Here is a 25,942-nt window from a genome sequence, read left to right as displayed (position 1 = left end):
ATATATAGAGGTTACTCGGAATGTTGCTTTTTGGAGAAAAAGATGAACACCCCAATTCCTTCAGAGCTCTACAGTGTCCGTGTCTTGTCCATTTTAGATGGACCTCCTTCCTTAGGATGGAAGTGTCCGTCTTAGCCATGACTGTCTTTGAGGCTATAAGACTACACAAGGTTTCCAATGACAATCTTAGGCAGTGGTTGAATACAATAAGTAACTGTGCTTGCTATCCATGAAGTCTCAAGTGGAGGACCTATCTGTATTGCTGTCTCTAAATGGAAGCTCGCACGTGGATGGGCAATCCTTCTTACATGGGCTGAAGTCCCTTACTTTTTGTAAGATGACAGATACAAATTTGAAAAAAGTTTTCTTGACAGTCGTTGACGTGAAATAGAAAACAACGGGGTCCAACGTGGCATTTAACGTGCTAAAAAGCAGAGCATCCACCCTCCACTTCGGACTCTCATTTTGTATGAATCCAACAATATGAGATATATTGTACGGAGCAAAGCAAACGCAAAAGTTGACAAGAGTGGCCATGGCCAAGCCAATAGCTCGCTGCTTCCTCTTCTTTTGGATGTTGGGTAAGGACATCAGAATCCGGATGAAGTTTATGTAACAAAAAATAGTTATGATGGATGGAACGAAGAAGAGAGCGAGTCCCAACTCTAAACGGACCGGTAACAGAACCTTCAATTGCTCCTTATTAAATTGTTCATAGCATTTGGTTTCGTTGGTTAATGAGATGTTGTTGGGTATAATGTACTGGACCACATAAACTATACTGCAGTGAGCACAGGCTACAAACCAGAAGATGATGCTCGCGAATGTGGCATAGGTAGGTTTTCGATGGAGCTTGTATTTGATTGGAAAAGCCACTCCAAGGTAACGTTCTACACTGACGGCCGTAAGGAACAATGTGCTAATGTAGATGCTGCTGTAATAGCAAAACCCTGTAAGGGGGCAAAGAAACAATGGCATATCCCAGATCATACCATTGGCTGCCTCTCGCATCTTTAAGGGAAGGAAGAGTAACAAAAGAAGGTCCGAGATGGTCAGGTTAAGGAGAAGGATGTCCACCGGAGTTGGCTTCTTACGGACCTTGACTAGAAAGGCGTAGAAAGCCAAGAGATTGGAAGGCAGGCCCATGATGAAAGTCACAATGTAGATGGCCAGGACTATTCGATTGTGGTCTTCATCAACTATCAGGCCCCTTTAAAGAAAAGAACAAGATCAGTCAAGATGGAAGAAGCCATGACTAACTCAAAGCCATAGGTATTGGTTGTAAAATCATCAATGTATGAAATGAATAAGAGAACTAAATAATACAATTCTGGTTCTACAAACATTAGCCATATCACCACTAAGGTTGTCCTGAATATTGTAAAATTGTAGTTATGGTGGAACTGTCATCTTCACAATCAAGTAGGGTCTTAAACTCATGGAACAAGCCATTTTTTATTTTCTACAGTCATTAAAAGAAAAACTTTTCATATGTCAGAGAGTCATGTCAAAAGCTTTGATCAGTTGGGGGTCTATGGGTACTATTGCACTCAGCGATAATTGGGCCGATCCGCCTGATTATCCCTCCGTATAATAGAAATAATGATCAACCAATGAACCGATCATCTGCTGATTGTTTCTTTAGGCCCAAACCGCACATCGTTAAGTGTAATAGTGATGCAACCTGACAGTTAATACTTTATGTGTCTACACTCCCGGTCTTCTCCTGCACTCTGCATCTGAGCTGACAAGCTGCTCAGCCAATCACTGGCCACGCCGGGACGCAGCAGAAGACCAGGAGTGTGGGCAGATAAAGTATTTACTGTTTAGGCAAGGGCTGCACAGACAATGCTAAAGATGTCCGTGCAGCCCTTGCTGAACAATTATTGGGCCCAGTAAACGAGTTTACTATATGATTGGCCCTTCATCAGCCCGTGTAATAGGATCATAAGTGTTCAGATTGTGACCGATCAGGAGAAAGAGGCCGGAGAGGTCCACGCTTAGCATCTTCACTTCTTTTGTTTTACGTGTCCTCGATGGACATCCAATGTAAGTCTATGGAGCCGTCTATGTCTCATTTTGTCTCATTTCCCTGTTTGTTCTACTGACCGGTCAGTGTCTGAGGATAAAAACTTTTGGTATGTCTTTTTTTTTTACTGACTTTTTATTAAGAGGTAGTCTGGACACTGAAAATGTTTTATATATTTCTGGAACCACAAAGAAAATTATAAAAAAAAACCCTGTTCTCACCTACCATGCTTGCTCGAGGGTCCTCCTGTGATGTCTTTGAGTCCTTCACTGAATGTTCTGTTGACCGCTACTTCCGAGACAAACTTGGCAGTGAAGGTTCGATCAGCCAGTCATTGGCCACTGCACTGTCCCTCTTGGCAGTGATTGGCTAAGCAGGCTGTCAGAGGCGGCAAGAACATTCAATGGAGGTCCAAATGATATCACAGTAGGACCCAGAGGGAGCACGTTAGGCGAGTATGTTTTTTTTTTACTATGATTAAAAATGAATGTATTGTAAGATAAGGAACTGTAGCATGGTGGACTAATGTGTAGCCTTGCTGTCTTGTACTATTAGGGTACCTGGTGGACTAATGTGTAGCCTTACTGTCTTGTACTATTAGGGTACCTGGTGGACTAATGTGTAGCCTTGCTGTCTTGTACTATTAGGGTACCTGGTGGACTAATGTGTAGCCTTACTGTCTTGTACTATTAGGGTACCTGGTGGACTAATGTGTAGCCTTGCTGTCTTGTACTATTAGGGTACCTGGTGGACTAATGTGTAGCCTTGCTGTCTTGTACTATTAGGGTACCTGGTGGACTAATGAGTAGCCTTGCTGTCTTGTACTATTAGGGTACCTGGTGGACTAATGTGTAGCCTTGCTGTCTTGTACTATTAGGGGACCTGGTGGACTAATGTGTAGCCTTGCTGTCGTGTACTATTAGGGTACCTGGTGGACTAATGTGTAGCCTTGCTGTCGTGTACTATTAGGGTACCTGGTGGACTAATGAGTAGCCTTGCTGTCTTGTACTATTAGGGTACCTGGTGGACTAATGAGTAGCCTTGCTGTTGTGTACTATTAGGGTACCTGGTGGACTAATGTGTAGCCTTGCTGTCGTGTACTATTAGGGTAACTGGTTTTATTAGGACCAGCATCATATAAGCTACGTGCATTAATTTGTATCTTGCTCTCTGAAACTCTAGTAACCCAGAGGACCACAAAATCCTGAGATCCCATAATGCACACGCACCTCAACCACTTTATTCTTCCCGGCCTCGCTGTATATAGGCTCTATGTTGTTATTGTCTGTTAAACATTGAGGATCTGTTGGCCGGATATGAATATATCCTCATGAGGTTTTATGATGTGACTCATTACGGAGTTATATAACCAGCCAGACTTTAATTGAACTGTTCAGGGCTGAGCGGGTCCGTCGCTCCTTTGTCTCTAATGACCACAGTAATAAATATAGTCAATTAAATGCCGGTTGTTGATCAGGTGATTTTCATGGATCAGCTCCTCTTAATGAAGATAAGATATGCCATGGAAGCAGCCGACGCATTTCCAAGTTAATATTCAAAGCATCGTGGAAATAGAGAGTGTGAAGTAACAATGGCAGCACCCCAGGGGGTTGGTATTCAATTCACGCGCAATATTCTGCAAATTATATACACTTGTTTCGGAAAAATCACGTTTAACCTAATACCCTTGGGACTTGTAAGAACCCATTACTTCTCCTCAGTACCTGGTATACACCAGACAGTAGCCAACTTTGTGCATTGCCCCCTGTCTGCCCCAGTTCTGAAACCACCAAACATCCATTTTGAGGCTTAGTTTTCAATTTCATGTTGTAATTCCTGAATAAACAGTTGCTCAGTACTGCAATTCTCAAAATGCATTGCTTTCCCTCAGCTTAGACCTTCCACCCTGCCTACTCCACTCCCCCAGCACTTCTACTAGTTCCCTGTCCAAAGCTGTTGCAGAACAAACTTTTGCACAATTAGTGAGGTTGCTGCATTCAGTCTCTATCTGCTCTTTCTGTGGCACTGTTCAGCACAAGGCAATAAGGCAGTATACTGTTATTACCTTACCCTTCCTACTAAATCTCTCTCTCTCTCTCTCTCTCTCTCTCTATATATATATATATATATGGAACTAGAGCTCAGAGGCAAGATCAGAGGAGGGAGAAGACCAGGAGGTATACACATTTTCTTCTATTCCCTATTTCCTGTCAGTGGTGAAGCAGTCTGAAGCTATTACTATTACTGATTACATTATATTAGTAAGTTACATATCATGGAGTCATAGTTTTAATTAAATATAATATTTGGATACCGGAATAAGCCCCTTTAACTGTGTTGTAATTCTAAGTCTCTTGTACTTGTAATTCTTGGCTTCTCTCCATATTTAGAATCTTTGGAATCTCTTTGACGTTTCTGTTCTGATATTATTATGAATATGGAGAAGTGATTAGAGAATTTTTGCCCATGTAAACACTGATCCATATTCACAATAATCTGCACGGATTGTGCAAACACGAAAAGTGTTTGTTATTCGGCAGCTTTACACAACCTGGGTAAATAGTGGTGGAGAACGGGCCGTCTGAACACAGCCTGCCGACAACATCACTTCCCAGTGTTACTGGCAATTAAAATATCGGGAATTCCCAACATCTCATGCTTATAGAGTCATTGCTAATAGCTAATTCATGTAAGACAAAGGATAGCATGAGACTGGAGATTAGTAGGAGTTGATCTTAGGTCACATATCCTCCTCCATGTCATCGTTCGACACGTCTATTAGTCAGAAACTGGGAAACGAAATTGCCAGATGCCTCCAGGACTCCGCTGTCTTGATGTCTCCAATAGAGATGAGTGTAATTCTCAGAATTATAGTCACTCTAAAAAACAGTCTACACATCCCTGCTTAAACACCATTTTTTTTGTCGTGACAAAACAAACAAGACAAAAAAACAGAAGAAGAATCTGTACAATTCTATAAAAAGAAAAATAATTTAGAGGGAAAAAAAAATCCAACATAATGTGGATGTGTAAGTGTAAACAGTCCCTTATAATAGGGGATGGGGTTGCATTTAGGATTAACCAATCAGTCCTTACAGTCCACTTTACAGCAAAAGCTATAGTCTGTAAATGGCTTATAATGCAGGGATCTCCATGTTGAAAGGGGAAGGGTACAAAAAATTTCCAAAGCATTAGAAACACCAGGGAACTGGTGAAGACGTCATCATATAGGGGCAGATTTATTAAACTTGTGCCCCTGGTTTAGATAGGCGCAGAAAAAGGACGGGGCTTTATACAAGACTGGCGTACTCCACCATTCCTGCTGCCCTGCTACCTCTCGCCTGTCCATGGATCTCATTATTCTGCTTCCGCTGCTCATGTCACCCCATTACAACTGCTACTCCTGCCCTGGCCTCCATGTTGGCTACTGACGCTCCTGCCCTGGCCTCCATCTTGGCTACTGCTGGGCCTTCACTGGCCTCTATGTTGACTACTGCCGCTCCTGCCCTTGCCTCCATGTTGGCTACTACTGGGTTTTAACTGGCATCCATGTTGACTACTAGTGTGCCTGCCCTTGCCTCCATGTTGGCTACTACTGGGCCTTAACTGGCATCCATGTTGACTACTGCTGTGCCTGCCCTTGCCTCCATGTTGGCTACTGCTGGGCCTTAACTGGAATCCATGTTGACTACTGCTGTGCCTGCCCTTGCCTCCATTTTAGCACAACAGTGACATCACCAATGCAAGTTAAGACATTAACAAGAACTGGATGTTAAAAATTGACAAAAAGACAAAGAAAAAAATTGGCCTGGGAAACTACCAAGAGTTTACAGCAACAATTTAAGAGCTGCAGGTATTTCTGGCAAGTACTGGTTGTGTACTGCATGTGATAACAGTCTCTTCATACCTCAGGGCTATTTGGTACAGTGGCAAGATGGAAGCTATTTCTTACAAACAAAGAAAAAACATTCAAGCCCGGCTATGTTTTACCAAAACCTACATCAAGTCTGGCAAAAGCCCGTGGGAATGTGTTATGTTATCTGATGAGACCAAGGGTGAACTTTTTGCCCATAATTCCAAAAAGTATGATTGGCGCGAAGCCAACGCTAGGTGTCATCAACTGATGTGTGATGTATGATGGAGGCAGCGCTATGCTTTGGGCCTGTTTTTTTCCAACTGAAACTGGGACTGTAATCAAAGTTAAGGGAATAATGAATAGTTCCAACTATTAGTCAATTTGGGCCAATTTGCAGCAACGTCCGTGATTAATAGAAAATTTTTGTTGCACTGCAGTCAATGGAATACATTTACACATTGTATACACTCCGACCGGGATCCCTAGTGGCCGCACAAAAAACTGACATGTTAGTTATTTGCGTCCCCTATTCATTGAATACAGCTTACAGCTCACACAATGGAGAGTGTGGCTCTGGCCACACTCTCCATTGTCAGCTATGGTGAATTGGGATGCTAGTACACATGGATGCGCCCTCATCCCAATTCAGCACAAACAAAGTTCATACGGCCAGGTCACAGAATGGCTGCAGTCATGAAGCATGTAAACCGGGCCTAACAAAAGAATGGTTTCCCCAAAAAAGGATCAACATTTTGAATGGCCCGGCCATAGACACGGCCACATCCCGCTCCTGGACTCCTGCCAGCAGTTGGGACCTGGATGCCTTGCTTAGCCTATGACTGGGGCGGGGCACCGCTGCAGTCACTCATTGGCCGAGTGACTAAATCCTACCAGTTTGTGATGCACTCCAAAACCGGGAGAAGATTACATCCAACGATGTACGGGAGCCTAATGTTGTGGTTCAGCGTGGGCACAGGGGGTAGTAAGCATACTGTCTTTATTATGTTCTCCTCAGACCTGACTTCTTCTTTAAGGCGCCTTTGAGCAAGAGTCAGGGCAGGAGGCCGGGGAGTCTATGGCGCTACTGTTCTGCTCTCTCTTCCTGGCTATATCTCCTGATCCCAGTGGGTCTCAGTAATGTGACCCGGTGGGATCAATAACTTTTGACAATATCTGAAAACGTCAAAAGTTATATTTAGTGACAGGTACTCTTTTATGATTTCCCCCACCATACTTCCTAATAGCATTTCCAGGGTCATTCATTCACCCACAATCCACTTGTTTATCTATGGAACTTCCACTTTAATTATCCTGCTCGCTGCCAGATTACATGCTGTGGGCAGAGTCAACATCCCACATGATAAGACATCTCAGCCTGCTCACACAGTCTCCCTATTGATATCGCCTCCTAATCTGTTACATCAAAGACCTTTCTACAGCAGGACATATTGACACAGCTGGCAGCCCATAGAAATACTGTGTGTATATATATAAGATTGCTGAAAAATCTACAAACATGAATTAAACCTACAATGTAACAAGTGACATTAGTGGTGGTTCCCGGGATTTCACAAGGAGAATTTTATTTCCTGTAAGACAAGGAAATGTCCTCTGATATAGATATAGTCCCCTATCAGTTATCTGCCCCAGGATGGCCGATACTAAGAGGATAGCAGGAAACATTCCAGTGTTATATCCCATAAACTACTATCGAACTGAATCCATTTTTATTATTATGCATGTCCCAACCCCCTGGTGCAAGAGGAAGCAAGAGAAAGCATGGTTCTCATATTTCCAAGAAGGGATTTTTAAAAAAACTCTTGCCCAGTGTTTCCCCTGCTGATTAGCATACAAATATAACTACTATAATACTGCTTCTATATACAAGAATATAACTACTATAATACTGCCCCTATATACAAGAATATAACTACTATAATACTGCTCCTATATACAGGAATATAACTACTATAATACTGCCCCATATATACAAGAATATAACTACTATAATACTGCTTCTATATACAAGAATATAACTACTATAATACTGCTTCTATATACAAGAATATAACTACTATAATACTGCTTCTATATACAAGAATATAACTACTATAATACTGCTTCTATATACAAGAATATAACTACTATAATACTGCTCCTATATACAAGAATATAACTACTATAATACTGCTCCTATATACAGGAATATAACTACTATAATACTGCTTCTATATACAAGAATATAACTACTATAATACTGCTTCTATATACAAGAATATAACTACTATAATACTGCTTCTATATACAAGAATATAACTACTATAATACTGCTCCTATATACAGGAATATAACTACTATAATACTGCTCCTATATACAGGAATATACTACTATAATACTGCTCCTTTATACAAGAATATAACTACTATAATACTGCTCCTATATACAAGAATATAACTACTATAATACTGCTCTTATATACAGGAATATAACTAATATAATACTGCTCCTATATACAAGAATATAACTACTATAATACTGCTTCCTATATACAAGAATAAAACTACTATAATACTGCTCCTATATACAGGGATATAACTACTATAATACTGCTCCTATATACAGGAATATAACTACTATAATACTGCTCCTATATACAGGGATATAACTGCTATAATACTGCTCATATACACATAAATATAACTACAATTATACTGCCTACTATATAGCCATGTTTTTCTAAGCCTGGACAACCCCTTTAAGCATTGTGATAGGTGGCAGTTTGTGCGAGATATTGCTTTGTGTAGTCCTGTGGCAGAGCCATGTAATGGTCTATAAGGACGGCACTACATCATCCTACTGTACTATTTCTCATACTTTTGGCCAAAGGAGACAAGAAGTAGAAGAGGTCGGAGGTCGAGCATACGGTACTTCTGGATGTGTCACTGTTTCCCCAGGGACAATATTTATGGAGAAACAGAACACAAATAAAGGCTGAATCTTCCCATATTCTCCATATTGCGGGTTGGTAGAATGTCACAACATTTACTAACACATGTAATGGATGCCTCCCCCGGGGACTGATAGTAAGCTGTGCACTGGGAGGTTATTTATCAAGGATACAGAGGAGGAAACACAGGCTTTAAAGAGCTCAGTGCTTGCTAAGGCTAGGTTCACACGGCCATTGTTTTACATGTTCATCCGTCCGATAACGCATTATCGGCCATATGAACATTGCTTTAAAATCATAGCGATCCGCCTGCTGTATGGGTGTGTCTGAGAATCCATTAAAGGGAACCTGTCACCCCCCGTGCCGGGGTGAAAGGCTCCCGACCCCCCACTACAGCCCCCTATACTCACCTGATCCCGCTGGGTCCCGCTTCTGGATCCGGTCGGGTCACAGAGATATCAGCCGCTGCAGCCGGGCACGCACGCTGAGAGATGAGTCCAACGCTCATAGAGAATGATGGAGCGCTGGACTCTTCGTCATTCTCTATGAGCGTTGGACTCATCTCTCAGCGCGCGCGCCAGGCTGCAGCGGCTGAGATCTCCGTGACCCAACCGGATCCAGAAGCGGGACCCGGCGGGATCAGGTGAGTATAGGGGGCTCTAACGGGGGGTCGGGAGCCTGTCACCCCGGCACGGGGGGTGACAGGTTCCCTTTAAGCATTGGTTCTCAGTCACACTACGTCATACGCGGTCAATTATGGGAACTGTAAAGTGAGCAAAAGAAAGTGGATGGGACTCACAATGCCAGCGCTGACCAAAGCGTTGGTCAGAGGACGCTCCAATGTAAATGGGCAACATGAATTTAATAAAATAAGGATTAAAATAAAAAATATATACTAGATAAAAATGTACATGAGAATAAATATATAGCACAGTATAACGCGTTTCAGGAGTATGAACCTCCATTCATCAGATACAAGGTAATGCACTACCTTGTATCTGATGAATAGCGGCTGCAGAAAACCCTGTCAGTTTACACAATGGAGCTTGTGGCTCCGGCCGCACGCTCCATTGTGTGCAGTGGGGAATTCTGATGTGGGTGCGCACGGATGCGCCCGCACCCGAATTCAGCTGCTGTAAAGATCATCTGTGACCCGGCCAGGTCACGGAGCGGCCGGTCTCTTACAGAGTGGGAACATGGCCTTACAATAGATATAACACTTAAGGTTTATATCCGCATCAGTAGAAGAGTGAGTGCTAATAGAGATATCCCTGCTTGCTCTGCTACACTGTGACACGGATGGCGTCCATAGGCTCCTTTTACATGGCCCGATATATGGCCGTGCAGTGACACAAATTGGGCTTTTGTTTGCATTCAGACGGCGCATCTTCCCGCTCCTTGGCAGATCACCGACACTTTTACACGGGCTGATTATCGGCTGGAGGAGAGGTTTCTGGCAATGCTCCTTGACGATAATCAGCCCTTGTAAAAGGACCTGTCAGTCTAATGTCTGTTCTAATGCTAAATAGAGATGAGTGAGCACTAAAATACTCAAACTCTCAATCAAGTAACGAACCCCATTAAAGTCAACGGGAGACTTCCGCATTTTGTTCAGGCGCCTCTTATTTGCCAGAGGGAAGGGTGTCTGGTTCACCTGAAAACCTCAGAAAATGATGGAGAAACCACGGAAATGGAAAAGGAACAGCAGGGAGGCATTATAGACTCCCAGGTTGCTGTATATGCTGTACTACCTGTATACTGTACCATCAGACTGAATAGATACCACCTAATACTGATATTGTAGTTATAAATTAATGCTAGTACTCCTATTGTGTATTCCAATAACACAAACTGTAGCACAGTTTACGACTGCATATACCCGCTATATACCAGTACCAGTATACCATATAATAATGGTATATTGTAATATGATTTTTGTCCTGAAAAGAGTGTTTTTGTAAGCTAATCACCTGCCTGACTAACCACACTAAGCCCTACACCTGCTCTGTCCCTGCTCCAGCAGCTCTCCCTGTCAGCTAACCAAGCATCTGAAGACCTGGCTCTATATACACCCAGGTCACCTGATCCAGCCGGCCAATCACTGCTCTGCTTGAAGCCAAAATGGCTGTGGCATAGCAGGACCTCCCAGCTCCTTCCCTGCATGTTTATTGGCTGATTAAAGCCGCCAAATATGCGGATAGGAGACTATCAATGTTATTCAAGCACCATGCGGTATTTGTTAGAGTATCGAATACTTTTTTCCAGCACTCCAATACTCGAAAATCAAAAGTTTGCTATGGGGCCCAGTTATTCCTAGTTAGGAGTAGGGACCATCTCACAGTTAGGGGGAAGATCAACTACATAGACGGGTCAGGGAGCTGGGTTGTGTTCAGGGATCGCTGTTCCCCTCTGACCTGACATCTCCCGTCTCCTTCCTGCACACACTTATCCAAACTTTTCATGTCTCAGAAGTTTTTCCGAATGTTGGGGAAACTTTGATGTCACTGCAGCCAGTCATGTGACAGAGGAGGGTATCTCATACGCTAAACAGCCAGAACATTGAACTGTCTGATAACGGGGTAAGCCAAGGACTTTTATTCTATTTTGTGGCATTTTTTTTATTTATTTAAAGGGATATCGCTGTGTTGGCTTCATAGCCGTCTCGGTTTGAGTTATGGAGGATTCTAGGGTCGGTGGGAGACGTTCTCTATTTCTGCATACATGGATGGCGGCAGATTTACTGCTCAAGGTTTACAATCCAAATTTTCTCTCCTGTATTAACAAGATGGGAATTTTATGGGACTTTCCGGGGCCTCTCCGGGGCAGAGTCTGCTCTGTGTCAGGTTTATAGCAGCACATCGTGTTCCTGGGTCCTAAGATGCCAGTCTATCCCCTCTATGTACCTGGTGGGAATCACAAAAATCCAAAACTGGTGTGAAACTGCTAGTAATTATTATAGGAACTCCGCTATAAGTGTATGTGCCTGTGGGCAGTGCTGTCCTGGGGGGCATAAAACTTCCATTAATTTCAATAAAGCTTCATGGTATCGCTGTAGTGGTGAAGGGACATTTCACTTCTTTTTTCACAATTTACTATGTTTCCCATTAAAGTCAATGAGAGTTAAAATTTTTAGGTGAAACTGCACTGATCCTTAATGTACCACCAGGTCCTACTGTAATGAAGAATCAAAGAGGAGTTGTGGCTCAGTGTTTGTGCGGCACTCTGGCACACCTCACCACTGCTTCCTCCTCCCTCTTCTTCATGAGTGATCAATGCTGCCCGGCCTCCGGCTTGCTCCGCTGTCAGTCAGTATCTGCCAACAGAGGACTGATCTGCAATTAGATATAGTTGAAACACCTGTGTTGGAGCGGTGTTCTAGGAGTAAATCACCTGTCTAGAGACCATCACCACTTGGTTTTCTTAGGTTCAATTCCCCTGATGATGAAATATAGTTATTTTTTTTTATTTTTTTTCCTCATTATTGTATCATTTGTAAAAGTGCAAAGAATTCCCAAGCAAACCATTCCAAATTAGTTTTTAAATTAGTTTTTTTTTTTAAACATACAATGATGAGAAAAATTTGGCCATGATTGGGAATTCTTTGCACTTTTAAAAATGATACAATAATGAGAAAAAAATTAAAAAAATAAATAACTATATTTCACTTCCATCAGGGGATTCAAACCAAAGGGAAAAAATGTTGCTGGTCTCTAGACGGGTAGTTTAATTCTAGACTAGAGCTCCAACACAGCCTAGGAGATTCAACTATATCTGATTGCAGATCAGTCCACTGACTGACAGCTAAGTGAGCAGGAGGCCGGGCAGCATATAAATTCATGGAGAGGGAGGAGAAAGCAGTGGTGAGGTGTGCTAGAGTGCGGCATAAATGCTGAGACACAACTCCTCTTTGACTCTTCATTAGAGTAGGAGACCTGAGATTGTGCATAATCCACTCCACAGACAAATTACCAAAAGGTACAATGCTCACAAGGGGACTGCCAGCTACAGCACACTGTCAGCACCTCAGGTAGGGCCCGGGTGCTGACAGATTCCCTTTAAGTGATCTACAGGAGTGTAATACACAACAATGCACTGAACTGGACTGTAATGTGCTACAGACTAATATATCACAACATATATGTGCAATGTGCTACAGTGTAATGTACTGTAGTGTAATGTGCTAACATGTAATGTGCTATAGTGTAATGTACTGTAGTGTAATGTACTGTAGTGTAATCTGGTATAGTGTGATGTGCTGTAGTGTAATGTGCTGCAGTGTAATGTGCTATAGTGTAATGTGCTGCAGTGTAATGTGCTGTAGTGTAATGTGCTGTAGTGTGATGTGCTGCAGTGTAATGTGCTGTAGTGCGATGTGCTGTAGTGTGATGTGCTGTAGTGTAATGTGCTGTAGTGTGATGTGCTGTAGTGTATTGTGCTGTAGTGTAATCTGGTACAGTGTAATGTGCTGTAGTGTAGTCTGGTATAGTATATTGTGCTGTAGTGTAATGTGCTGTAGTGTAGTCTGGTATAGTGTAATGTGCTGTAGTGTAATGTGCTGTAGTGTAATGTGCTGTAGTGTAATCTGGTATAGTGTAATGTGCTGTAGTGTGATGTGCTGTAATGTAATGTGCTGTAGTGTAATGTGCTGCAGTGTAATCTGGTACAGTGTGATGTGCTGTAGTGTAATGTGCTGTAATGTAATGTGCTGTAGTGTAATGTGCTGTAGTGTGATGTGCTGTAGTGTAATGTGCTGTAGTGCGATGTGCTGTAGTGCGATGTGCTGTAGTGCGATGTGCTGTAGTGCGATGTGCTGTAGTGCGATGTGCTGTAGTGTAATGTGCTGTAGTGTAATCTGGTATAGTGTAATGTGCTGTAGTGCAATGTGCTGTAGTATAATGTGCTGTAGTGTAATCTGGTATAGTCTGATGTGCTGTAGTATAATGTGCTGTAGTATAATGTGCTGTAGTGTAATGTGCTGTAGTGTGATGTGCTGTAGTGTAATGTGCTGTAGTGTAATGTGCTATAGTGTATTGTGCTGTAGTACAATGTGCTGTAGTGTAATGTGCTATAGTGTATTGTGCTGTAGTACAATGTGCTGTAGTATAATGTGCTGTAGTGTAATGTGCTGTAGTGTGATGTGCTGTAGTATAATGTGCTGTAGTGCAATGTGCTGTAGTGTGATGTGTTGTAGTGTAATGTGCTGTAGTGCAATGTGCTGTAGTGTGATGTGTTGTAGTGTAATGTGCTGTAGTGTAATGTGCTGTAGTGTGATGTGCTGTAGTATAATGTGCTGTAGTGTAATGTGCTGTAGTGTAATCTGGTACAGTGTGATGTGCTGTAGTGTGATGTGCTGTAGTGTGATGTGCTGTAGTGTGATGTGCTGTAGTGCGATGTGCTGTAGTGCGATGTGCTGTAGTGTAATGTGCTGTAGTGTAATGTGCTGTAGTGTAATGTGCTGTAGTGTAATCTGGTATAGTATAATGTGCAGTAGTATAATGTGCTGTAGTGTAATGTGCTGTAGTGTAATGTGCAGTAGTGTAATGTGCTGTAGTGTAATCTGGTATAGTATAATGTGCTGTAGTGTATTGTGCTGTAGTGTAATGTGCTGTAGTGTAGTCTGGTATATTATAATGTGCTGTAGTGTAATCTGGTATAGTGTAATGTGCTGTAGTGTGATGTGCTGTAGTGTGATGTGCTGTAATGTAATGTGCTGTAGTGTAATGTGCTGCAGTGTAATCTGGTACAGTGTGATGTGCTGTAGTGCGATGTGCTGTAGTGCGATGTGCTGTAGTGTGATGTGCTGTAGTGTAATCTGGTATAGTGTAATGTGCTGTAGTGTGATGTGCTGTAGTGTATTGTGCTGTAGTGTAATGTGCTGTAGTGTAATGTGCTGTAGTGTGATGCGCTGTAGTGTAGTCTGGTACAGTGTAATGTGCTGTAGTGCGATGTGCTGTAGTGCGATGTGCTGTAGTGTGATGTGCTGTAGTGTAATGTGCTGTAGTGTAATCTGGTACAGTGTGATGTGCTGTAGTGCGATGTGCTGTAGTGCGATGTGCTGTAGTGCGATGTGCTGTAGTGCGATGTGCTGTAGTGCGATGTGCTGTAGTGTATTGTGCTGTAGTGTAATGTGCTGTAGTGTGATGTGCTGTAGTGTGATGTGCTGTAGTGTGATGTGCTGTAGTGTGATGTGCTGTAGTGTGATGTGCTGTAGTGTATTGTGCTGTAGTGTGATGTGCTGTAGTGTGATGTGCTGTAGTGCGATGTGCTGTAGTGTAATGTGCTATAGTGTGATGTGCTGTAGTGTGATGTGCTGTAGTGTAATGTGCTGTAGTGTGATGTGCTGTAGTGTATTGTGCTGTAGTGTGATGTGCTGTAGTGTATTGTGCTGTAGTGTGATGTGCTGTAGTGTGATGTGCTGTAGTGCGATGTGCTGTAGTGTATTGTGCTGTAGTGTACTGTGCTATAGTGTAATGTGCTGTAGTGTGATGTGCTGTAGTGTAATCTGGTACAGTGTGAATTGCTGTTGTGTGACAATATCCTTTTTTAATAAACAATCTAATAGACAGAGGTTCTGTAATGAGAATGAGGAAGTGCAGGTGATAAAAGGTGTGATATATATAGTAATTGGCACAGATAAGTGACACACTGCTATGACTGATGTAGAACAATCTACTTATGGGCACAGATCATAGTGATAGGGGAGCCGGCCGTACCATAATCTTTGCATATTATCACATGATGAAAAATGACCTGGTTGTTTATTGTGGGAATAAAATACACGTTTATCGTTCTCAGCATGGGGAGATGTCTGGCTGATGGACAGTCATTTTTTTTAGCAGGTCAAAATGACCTGACCATCTGACAAATGAGTGTTTGTTCATTCATCGACTGACTGTGAGAACGATTACATAGGGCAATGTCATCCTGTCCAGCCGAGAATCGCCCATGTAGGACCTTAAAGGGGTATTCCAAGAAAAATTTACTTGTTCCCTATCCACAGGATAGGGGACAAATAAGAGATCATGGGGGTCCGATCTCCGAACCCCCCGCTGTTAAAAATAGAGCCACGTCACCCACGGCTCTATTCATTCCTTTGGAGGTGCTGGAGACAGCCAAGTAAGCTGGAAGAGTGCTACTCGGCTGTCTCGCACCTCCATGGGAATGAACAGAGCCACTGATCTCGTGCCGTACCTACAGCTCTGTTCATATCACAGAAGCCATGGCTGATATGGAGATCACTGGGGGGTTCGGAGGTCGGACCCCCTGTGATCTTTTATTTGTCCCCTATCCTGTCGGGCACCATATTCAGCACTTTTGATATATAGTAATATCCCCTTATAAATAGTTGTACTGTGCTCCATTGCTTTAGAGAGTCAAAAATGAAACGTCAAGGAGAACTCTCCAGGAGAATAGCCCACTGGGAAGGATGGGTGACAACCAATATGGCCGTCATTACAGCTCACAGAGGTTCTCACTCACTCTCCCAGCCCCCTGAATGTTTAATCTGCCTAGTAGTACAGTGATAGACGCCTGGTCCCCGTGTCACAAGCAGAAAGGAAGTTTACACCATTGCGTGATTGCGTCTGTGTGCTCAGCCCCGGCCAGCTGGACGGCTGCCATACTAGGTTTTTGATCTCGCGCTTGGAGTGAGCTGCAAATTTTTCAACACAAGTAATAAAGTCCGAGCTTCATCTGCAGAGAGTGATTTACTGAAGTCTGAGATAGAACTGTGTAGATTTCAGAAATCTACACAGCTATACAGAAACTGTCCACTTAGGCTAGGTTCACACTGCGTTTTTGCGGATGAAAAACTGATGAAAAAAACTGATGCATTTGTGTGCATCCGTTTTGATCCGTTTTTCCATTGACTTCCATTGTAAAAAAAAGGGATCAAAACGGAGCCGTTTTTTTTTTACGGACACAAAAATAGTGTCAGCTATGTTTTTGTGTCCGTCAAAAAAAAATTATCCGTTTTGATCCGTTTTTTTTTTTTTACAATGGAAGTCAATGGGAAAACAGATCAAAACAGATGCACACAAATGCATCAGTTTTTTTCATCCGTTTTTTGCAAAAAACGGATGAAAAAAAACGGATTGCAAAAACGCAGTGTGAACCCAGCCTTAGGAAGCAGCACTGATTGACAATCAATTTAATATGCTGTTGTGCAAATGGAATAGACAACAGGTGGAAATTATTGGCAATTAGCAAGACACTCTCAATAAAGGAATGGTTCTGCAGGTAGGGACCACAGACCACTTCTCAGTCCTTATGCTTTCTGGGTGATGTTTTGGTCACTTTTGAATGTTGGTGGGGCTTTCACACTCATGGTAGCATGAGGCAGTCTCTACAACCCATACAAGTGGCTCAGGTAGTGCAGCTCATCCAGGATGGCACATCAATGCGAGCTGTGGCAAGAAGGTTTTCTATGTCTGTCGGCGTAGTGTCGAGAGGCTGGAGGTGCTTCCAAGAGACAGGCCAGTACACCAGGAGACATGGAGGAGGCCGTAGGAGGGTAACAACCCAGCAGCAGAACCGCTACCTCCACCTTTGTGCAAGGAGGAACAGGAGGAGCACTGCCACAGCCCTGCAAAATGACCTCCAGCAGCCACAAATGGGCATGTGTCTGCACAAACGGTTAGAGACCGATTCCATGAGGATGGTATGAGAGCCCGACATCCACAGATGGGGGTTGTGCTCACAGCCCAACACCATGCAGGATGCTTGGCATTTGCCAGAGAACACCAGGATTGGCAAAATCGCCACTGGCGAGGAGCGCATGGGGGCAAAGGGTAGGATCCCCAGGATGTTATCCGTGTGGGTTCCGTAGTGTGCACATACCCTTACTATGAACTTTTCATTGCTTTTTGGACATTTCCTCAGGATAGGGCATAACTAACTAATCATAGGGGGTCTGACTACTGTTGTCATGAGTATAGGGCATTACTTGTTTTCATGGGACAACCCCTTTAACAAATAGTCAAAAATGGTGCAAATTTCTGCTAAGAACAGGGGTAGGTTTTTTCCCCATTTTTTACAGTCTAATTATACTGTATGTGTCAGATCTATTAAGGGTTTGTTCACATCAAAGCACATGCTGGAAAATGATCCCGATATGTGGGTTAGATGGAGGCAGTCATGGCCTAACACTAATAGATTACTATGGGATGAATGTCATTAAAGCCTACAGGTGATGGATACCGCTGTATCTCCTCTGTGTAAGGCATCCTTCACCCATAGGCTATATTGGCCTCATATCTAATAATGGATATGCCATGAAAACCCACTGAAACGCTCAGTACATTGACATCTGTCACCCACAGGCTACTATGGGATCCATTTAATGGATACGATTTATTTACAGGATCCCATTGATGCAGTAGGTTAGTTCACTGCGCTCTTATACGCCATATTTGTTACAGTATGCAGATGTATATGAGCCAGATGGAGGCCTCTCTCTGAATTATGAGCTTTCCTGATGTGTATACTAAACATGGCGGAAAAGTGTTAGGAGAACGTCCCCATATATGCTGTGTGTCTTTTAATAAATTTTGCACAAATTGCTTGTTGTTTTTTTTCGGATGGATGTAAGGACGGTCTCTGAGTGTCCGTGTTTGTGTGTCAGTCTCCCGTCGGCTTACAGTCAGTAAACTGGACATATAGGGAGAGATTTATCAGGCCTTGTGCAGAGCAGCAGTTACCATAGCAACCAATCAGATTCCGGCTTTCATTTTACAGGAGTGTTTTTCAAAGTGAAAGCTGGAATTCGATTGGTTGCTATGGGCAACTGCTCCATTGTGCCCCTGTATAGCATCAATACCTCTGACAGCTTAAAGGGGAAGTGCGGCAGTAAAGAATTATTCACAGAATAACACACATTACAAAGTTATACAACTTTGTAATGTATGTTGTCTGTGAATCGCCCCCTTCCCCGTGTCCCACCACCCCCACCCGTGTACCCGGAAGTGTGATGCGCTATACATAACTGTGATGTGCCGACCTCTGTCTCCGATCTTCAGTCAGTGACGTCTTCTTCGGGCAGCCGGCAAACAGCTCCGACTCTCCCGAATGCCGGCCGCCCTCTGCAGCGTCATCCCATGCTCAGCCGTGACTGGCTGAGCATAACTGTGTGTTATTGTGTGAATAATTTCTTAACGCCGCACTACCCCTTTAAGGGCCGAGTAATAATCGTTCAGAGTAATCACACATGTTGTAGGGCAACGATTAGCCGATATGCTACATGTAATAGGAGTGGCAGCAGCAGACCGCCACTGACTTCAATGGGCGGCCTAAATGCATGGGGGGACAAGAGAAAAGTGAGCGATGAGCTTGTTTCCCCGGGTTATCGGGACGTGTAATACGGCCTTTAAGATCTGCTACAAGTCTATTCAGTCCTAACAATCTTCTTTGAGCTGAAGAGCCTGACCTCCAGACTGATACATGGGGGGAGATTTATTAAAGGGAACCTGTTACCCCCCATGTCGGGGTGAAGGCCACCCGACCCCCCGTTAGAGACCCTTATACTTACCCCTTCTCTCCAATGCCCGCGCCTGGAGCCGGTCCCAGGACCGAGATATCCCCGTTGGAAGCCGTGCGTGCCCTCCTGAGATGAGTCTGACGCCCATAGAGAATTAATGGCTCCATTCATTCTCTATGGGCATCGGACTCATCTCAGGAGCGCGCGCGTCAGGCTTCCGAAGGGGATATCACCATTCCAGGAGCGGCTCCAGGCGCGGGACTTGGAGAGAAGGGGTAAGTATAAGGGTCTCTAGTGTGGGTCAGGCGGCCTTCACCCCGGCACGGGGGGTGACAAGTCTCCTTTAAATCTTTCAAATCAATTGGTTTCAGAAAGTTATATAGATTTTTAATTTGCTGTATGTCCTGCAGGAAATGGTGTATTCTTTCCAGTCTGACACAGTGCTCTTTGCTGCCTCCTCAGATATCTATACCTGCTTGATGTAAATTTCTACCATGATAAATTAGGAACAGGAGGAAGATACGCCTCCTCCTCCCGTCTTACTGCGCACACCAGGTGAGCGGTGGTTACGTTTGGCGTTCGCCATTCACTATGGGCACAAGAGATCTCTGTTCTGGTGATCGTCAGGGGGTCCCAGCAGTTAGACCTCCATTTGGTTAGACCAGATATTTGTCACCTGTTCTGTGGATAGGTGATAGGATTGTGTATTGGGATAACCCACACTATGATGTGTAACGGAGCCATCAGATCCCCTCAGGTCACAGGCATTTTAATGGGGGGATCAGGTATGATGCAGTCAAAACCACTTTTACCTTTTGGGTTTCCCTGCATTTGTATGGAAAGCTACACTTTACAGATGTAGCAGAGATGGGTTTGTCACGGTGACATCTGCAGTTTAGTGTCACTGTCGTTTCAAATTTTTTTGCAGAAATCAATAGTACAGACGATTTTAAGAAACTTTGTAATTGGGTTTATTAGGCAAATATGCATTTTTATCGTGAAAAAGCAGTTTAAAGATCTTCCCCCTGTCTTCATGGTTCTCTTATGAAGAGGGGAGGGGTTGAGGGAGATGAGGCACCAAAACAGGGCAACAAAGAGTTAATTTACAGCTACATCACTGTGCTATCTCCTCTGAAGCCAGCACTGACCTCTCTGACCTCTGAATACCGGCTTTCACACAGGTCCCACTGTGTAATCCTTTGTTCTCTGCTCTCTGCTCGCGATTAATCTCCCTCCTCCCCCCTCCCCTCTCCATAGGTTACACAGGGCTTGTCTGATGTAAAAGAGTGGTGATTTCCTGATAATGAGCAGTGAATGAGAGAGGGGAGGGAAGGGGGAGGGGGACCTGGGGAAGGTCTTTTTGAATGCAGATAATGGCATATTTGCCTAATAAACCCAATTAGAAAGTTTCCTAAAATCGCCTGGACTATTGATTTCTGAAAAAAAAAAAAAAAATACGACAGTGACACTTTAACCCCTTAGTGACCGCCGATACGGCTTTCTACGGCGGTCACTAATGGTCCTTATTCTGCTGCCATCAGCTTTTTACGGCGATGGCAGAGAATAAGGCTGCGGGGCCGGGACGGCCCCCACCCCATCCCCCCGGCTACCGGAGGTAGCTGAGGGGTTGGGGCAGTGTGTGAGGTCCGTCCCGGCCCCCCCCCTTACCGACGATCGCCGCTATTAACGTTATAGCGGCGACCGTCGGTAAATGAGAGTACCGGTGCCGCCGCCGCCTTTCATCTCCCCCCGCCGTGAATCTACGGCGGGGGGAGATGAAATAAGTATCCCCCAGACCTCAGATCAGCCCCCCCTAGTGCCCCGATAACTAACCCCCCCTCCCCCGGCGGCCATCATTTCCAAGATGGCCGCCGCTATCGCTGTGAACCGACTAACGTCGGTTCACAGCGATTAAAAGGTTAAAATGAATGAAAGCCCCATGCTCTCCGCCACCGGAGGTAGCGGAGAGCATGGGGCAGTCATCGGGGACCCCCCTGTGGGGTCCCGGTACAAGCGATCAGCGGTATATACTATATACCGCTGATCGCTTGTGCCATGTGCTCCCGGCACTTTTTATCCCCTGTCACCATGAATGATTGGTGACAGGGGATAAAAAGTGATGTCCCCCCACCCCCCAAGTCGCCCCCCCACCCCCCCTGTCACCCCCGTCCCCCAGTCACCCCCCCCCCTTCCCCATATACTCACCGGATCGACGGAGCTCCTTCCTCCTCGACGTCCTGGCTGGTTATGAAGTGCGCATGCGCTCCACAACCAGCCAAGCTCTGAAAATTTAAAGTGACAGAGACCAATTTGGTCTCTGTCACTGAACTATGATTACTGAGATAGAAAATATCACAGTAATCATAGTAATACAGTGAAAATGAATATGTAAAGTACAAAAAGTGACAAACATACAAAAAAATAAAACACACACTTTTTATTATAGTAATAATTGCAGTTTACTCCCAAATTACCCCTAACCCCTCCCCAGATTACCCGTAACCACCGCACGTTGCCCGTAACCACCGCACGTTGTCCGTAACCACCGCACGTTGTCCGTAACCACCGCACGTTGCCCGTAACCACCGCACGTTGTCCGTAACCACCGCACGTTGTCCGTAACCACCGCACGTTGTCCGTAACCACCGCACGTTGCCCGTAACCACCGCACGTTGCCCGTAACCACCGCACGTTGCCCGTAACCACCGCACGTTGCCCGTAACCACCCCAAATTGCCAGTGACCCCCTCCAGATTGCCCGTAACCACCCCAAATTACATGTACCCACCCCAGATTACCTATAAGCACTTCAGTTTATCAGTAACAATCCCAGATTGTCTGTAACCCTTCCAGGTTGCACATAACCCCCCCAGGTTTCCCGTAATCATGCCAGATTACATGTAACCCCCCCAGATTGCACGTAACCACTGCGCGTTGCCTCTGAACACGCCACAATGCCTCTGACCACGCCACGATGCCTCTGACCACGCCACAATGCCTCTGACCACGCCACAATGCCTCTGTGCCTCTGACCACGCCACAATGCCTCTGACCACCGCACGTCGCCTCTGACCACCGCACGTCGCCTCTGACCACCGCACCTTGCCTCTGACCACCCCAAATTGCCAATGACCCCCTCCAGATTGCGGTGCCCATGTCAGATTACAGGTACCCACCCCAGATTGCCTATAAGAACTTCAGTTTATCCGTAACCACCCCACATTGCCCGTAACCACCCCACGTTGCCCGTAACCACCCCAGATTGTCAGTAAGCACTGCAGGTTGCGCGTAACCACCCCACGTTGCCCGTATCCACCCCAGATTGTCTGTAAGCACAGCAGGTTGCCCGTAACCAGCCCACGTTGCCTGTAACCAGCCCACGTTGCCTGTAACCAGCCCACGTTGCCTGTAACCAGCCCACGTTGCCTGTAACCAGCCCACGTTGCCTGTAACCACCCCACGTTGCCTGTAACCACCCCACGTTGCCTGTAACCACCCCACGTTGCCGTAACCACAGCAGGTTGCCCGTGACCACCACACGTTGCCCATAACCACCACACATTGCCCGTAACCACCCTGCGTTGCCTGTAACCACCCCACGTTGCCTGTAACCACCCCAGGTTGCCGTAATCACAGCAGGTTGCCCGTGACCACCCCATGTTGTCCGTAACCACCCCAGATTACCTGTAACCACCTCAGGTTGCCCATAACCACCCCTGGTTGCCCGTAACCACCCCACATTACCTGTAATCTAATTTTTTTTATCTTATTTTAGTAACTGCGCTATTCTAATAACCATTACTAGCTGCGGTTTTGCTCCTGTAAATTGGCGCTCCTTCCCTTCTGAGCCCTGCTGTGTGCCCATACAGTGGTTTATGCCCACATATGGGGTACCGTTGTACTCAGGAGAACCTGCGTTACAGATTTTGGGGTACGTTTTCTCTCCTGTTCCTCGTCAAATTGAGAAATTTCAAACTAAACCAACATATTATTGGAAAAATTCGAGTTTTTCATTTTTACTGGCCAATTTTGAATACTTTCCTCTAATACCTGTGGGGTAAAAATGGTCACCACACCACAAGATGAATTCTTTGAGGGGTGCTCTTTCCAAGATGTGGTGACTTTTGGGGGGAATCTATTCTGCTGACACTACAGGGGCTCAGCAAACGCACCTGGCGCTCAGAAATTTCTTCAGAAAAATCTGCACTGAAAATGCTAATTGGCGCTCCTTCCCTTCTGAGCCCGGCTGTGTGCCCATGCAGTGGTTTATGCCCACATATGGGGTACCGTTCTACTCAGGAGAACCTGTGTTACATATATTGGGGTGACATTTCTCTCCTGTTCCTCGTGAAATTGAGAAATTTTAAACTAAAGGAACATATTATTGGAAAAATTCGAGTTTTTCATTTTTACTGTCTACTTTTGAATACTTTCCTCAAATACCTGTGGGGTCAAAATGCTCACCACACCCCAAAATAAATTCTATGAGGGGTGCACTTTCCAAAATGGAGTGACTTATGGCGAGATTTTACTCCGCTAGCACTACAGGGGCGCTGCAAACGCACCTGGCGCTCAGAAACTTCTTCAGCAAAATCTGCATTGAAAAAGCTAATTGGCGCTCCTTCCATTTTGAGCCCTCCTGTGTGCCCATGCAGTGGTTTACGCCCACATATGGGGTACCATTGTACTCAGGAGAACCTGCGTTACAAATTTTGTGGTACTTTTTTCCTCTTGTTCCTCGTGAAATTGAGAAATTTCAAACTAAAAGAACATAATATTGGAAAAATTTGAGTTTTTCATTTTTACTGTCTACTTTTGAATACTTTCCTCTAATACCTGTGGGGTCAAAATGGTCACCACACACCAAGATGAATACTTTGAGGGGTGCACTTTCCAAAATGGAGTGACTTTTGGGGGGGTTCTATTCTGCAGACATTACAGGGGCTCTGCAAACGCACCTGGCGCTCGGAAACTTCTGCAGCAAAATCTGCATTGAAAAAGCTAATTGGTGCTCCTTCCCTTCTGAGCCCTCCTGTGTGCCCATGCAGTGGTTTATGCCCACATATGGGGTACCATTGTACTCAGGAGAACCTGCGTTACAAATTTTGGGGTACTTTTTTCCTCTTGTTCCTCGTGAAATTGAGAAATTTCAAACTAAACGAACATATTATTGGAAGAATTCAAGTTTTTCATTTTTACTGTCTTCTTTTGAATACTTTCCTGTAATACCTGTGGGGTCAAAATGGTCACCACACACCAAGATGAATTCTTTGAGGGGTGTACTTTCCAAAATGGGGTGACTTATGGGGGGTTTTCTCTCTGCTGACACTACAGGGGCTCTGCAAACGCACCTGGCGCTCAGAAACTTCTTCAGCAAAATCTGCATTGGAAAAGCTAATTGGCGCTCCCTTCCTTCTGAGCCCTGCTGTGTGCCCATACAGTGGTTTACGCCCACATATGGGGTACCGTTGTACTCAAGAGAACCTGCATTACAAATTTTGGGGTGCTTTTTGTCTCATATTCCTTTTGAAAATGAGAAACTTTAATCTAAACGTATATATTATTGGAAAATTTAAATTTTCAATTTTTTTACTGCCTAATTGTGAATACTTTCCTCCAGCCCCTGTAGGGTTAAAATGCTCATTATACCCCTAGATTAATTCTTTAAGGTGTGTAGTTTCCAAAATGGGGTCACTTATGGGGGTTTTCAGGATACCAGACTTCTAAATCCATTTAAAAAAAGAACTGGTCCCTAAAAAAATCAGTTTCACGAAAATGTGATAATTTGCTGATAAATTTCTAAGCCCCATAACACCCTAAAAAAGTAAAATATGTTTACCAAATTATGCCAGAATAAAGAAGACATATTGGTAATGTGACTTAGTAACTAATTTATGTGCTACGACTTTCTTTTTTTAGAAGCAGAGAATTTCAAAGTTCATAAAATGCAAATTTTTTAAATTTTTCATGATATTTTGATGTTTTTCACAAAAAACACACAAAGTAGTGACCAAATTTTGCCACTAACATAAAGTGCCATATGTCACGAAAAAACAATCTCAGAATTGCTAGCATACGTTAAAGCATCACTGAGCTATGAGAGCATAAAGTGAGACAGGTCAGATTTTGAAAAATTAGCCTGGTCATTAAGGCCCAAACTAGCTGCAGCACAAAGGGGTTAACTGTATACTGTGCATAAACACAGTCAGCTCTGCTATATCTGCATGCTATAATACAACGAATTATAGAATATAGAGACAATTTGGCAGTAACTTACATACCCAAATATCCTGGCGGATGAGTTGGGGGTAGAGCCCGTCTCCATTGCAGTTGTTATATCCTTGGAGTGATTGGATCCGTCTGACTCCAGTTTATGGAATATCCAGGTAAAGCGACTTCACATTCCAGGGAAAAAAAAGTAAAAACGCTTAAAGTTGCAACAATGGAAGAGACGTTAGATCCGGTGATCGGGAAGCTCCTCAGCCAGTCCTCCTGGGTCAGGGATGACCATGGTGAGAGCTGCCAGCTAAGAGTGACAGCTCCTATGCTGCCTTCTGCAGCACACACACACACTTAAGTAAACTTGCAGAAGGTGACGTCAGATTTCTTCAGAAGATACGAGTCAAAAACACTCGG

The 25,942-nt window shown here is 44.2% G+C and overlaps 1 protein-coding gene across 2 annotated transcripts; it reads right to left on the bottom strand.

Moving 5' to 3' along the window:
* On the bottom strand, window positions 1-25,942 carry LOC138769621 (free fatty acid receptor 2-like). 2 transcript variants are annotated; one of them, XM_069948213.1, is made up of 2 exons: window positions 25,588-25,942; window positions 1-1,210 (listed from the first exon to the last, which is right to left on the bottom strand). In XM_069948213.1, exons 1-2 carry the CDS (start codon window positions 25,629-25,631, stop codon window positions 238-240), a joined length of 1,017 nt encoding a protein of 338 aa, XP_069804314.1. In that variant the 5' UTR covers window positions 25,632-25,942; the 3' UTR covers window positions 1-237. The 2 variants fall into 2 exon arrangements, with proteins under 2 accessions (XP_069804314.1, XP_069804315.1); XM_069948214.1 differs by having other exon boundaries at window positions 25,584-25,635.

The sequence above is a fragment of the Dendropsophus ebraccatus genome, chromosome 12 (genome assembly GCF_027789765.1).
Source record: "Dendropsophus ebraccatus isolate aDenEbr1 chromosome 12, aDenEbr1.pat, whole genome shotgun sequence".
NCBI classification, from domain to species: domain Eukaryota; kingdom Metazoa; phylum Chordata; class Amphibia; order Anura; family Hylidae; genus Dendropsophus; species Dendropsophus ebraccatus.
This window is presented reverse-complemented; position numbering and strand designations above follow the sequence as displayed.

Bases quoted from the DNA above. Each gene is read 5' to 3' on its own strand.
- LOC138769621 (XM_069948213.1), bottom strand. From the start codon at position 25,631: ATGGAGACGGGCTCTACCCCCAACTCATCCGCCAGGATATTTGG. The intron at 1,211-25,587 runs GTATGTAAGTTA...TTTTCTTTAAAG, and splicing joins TCATCCGCCAGGATATTTGG to GGGCCTGATAGTTGATGAAG.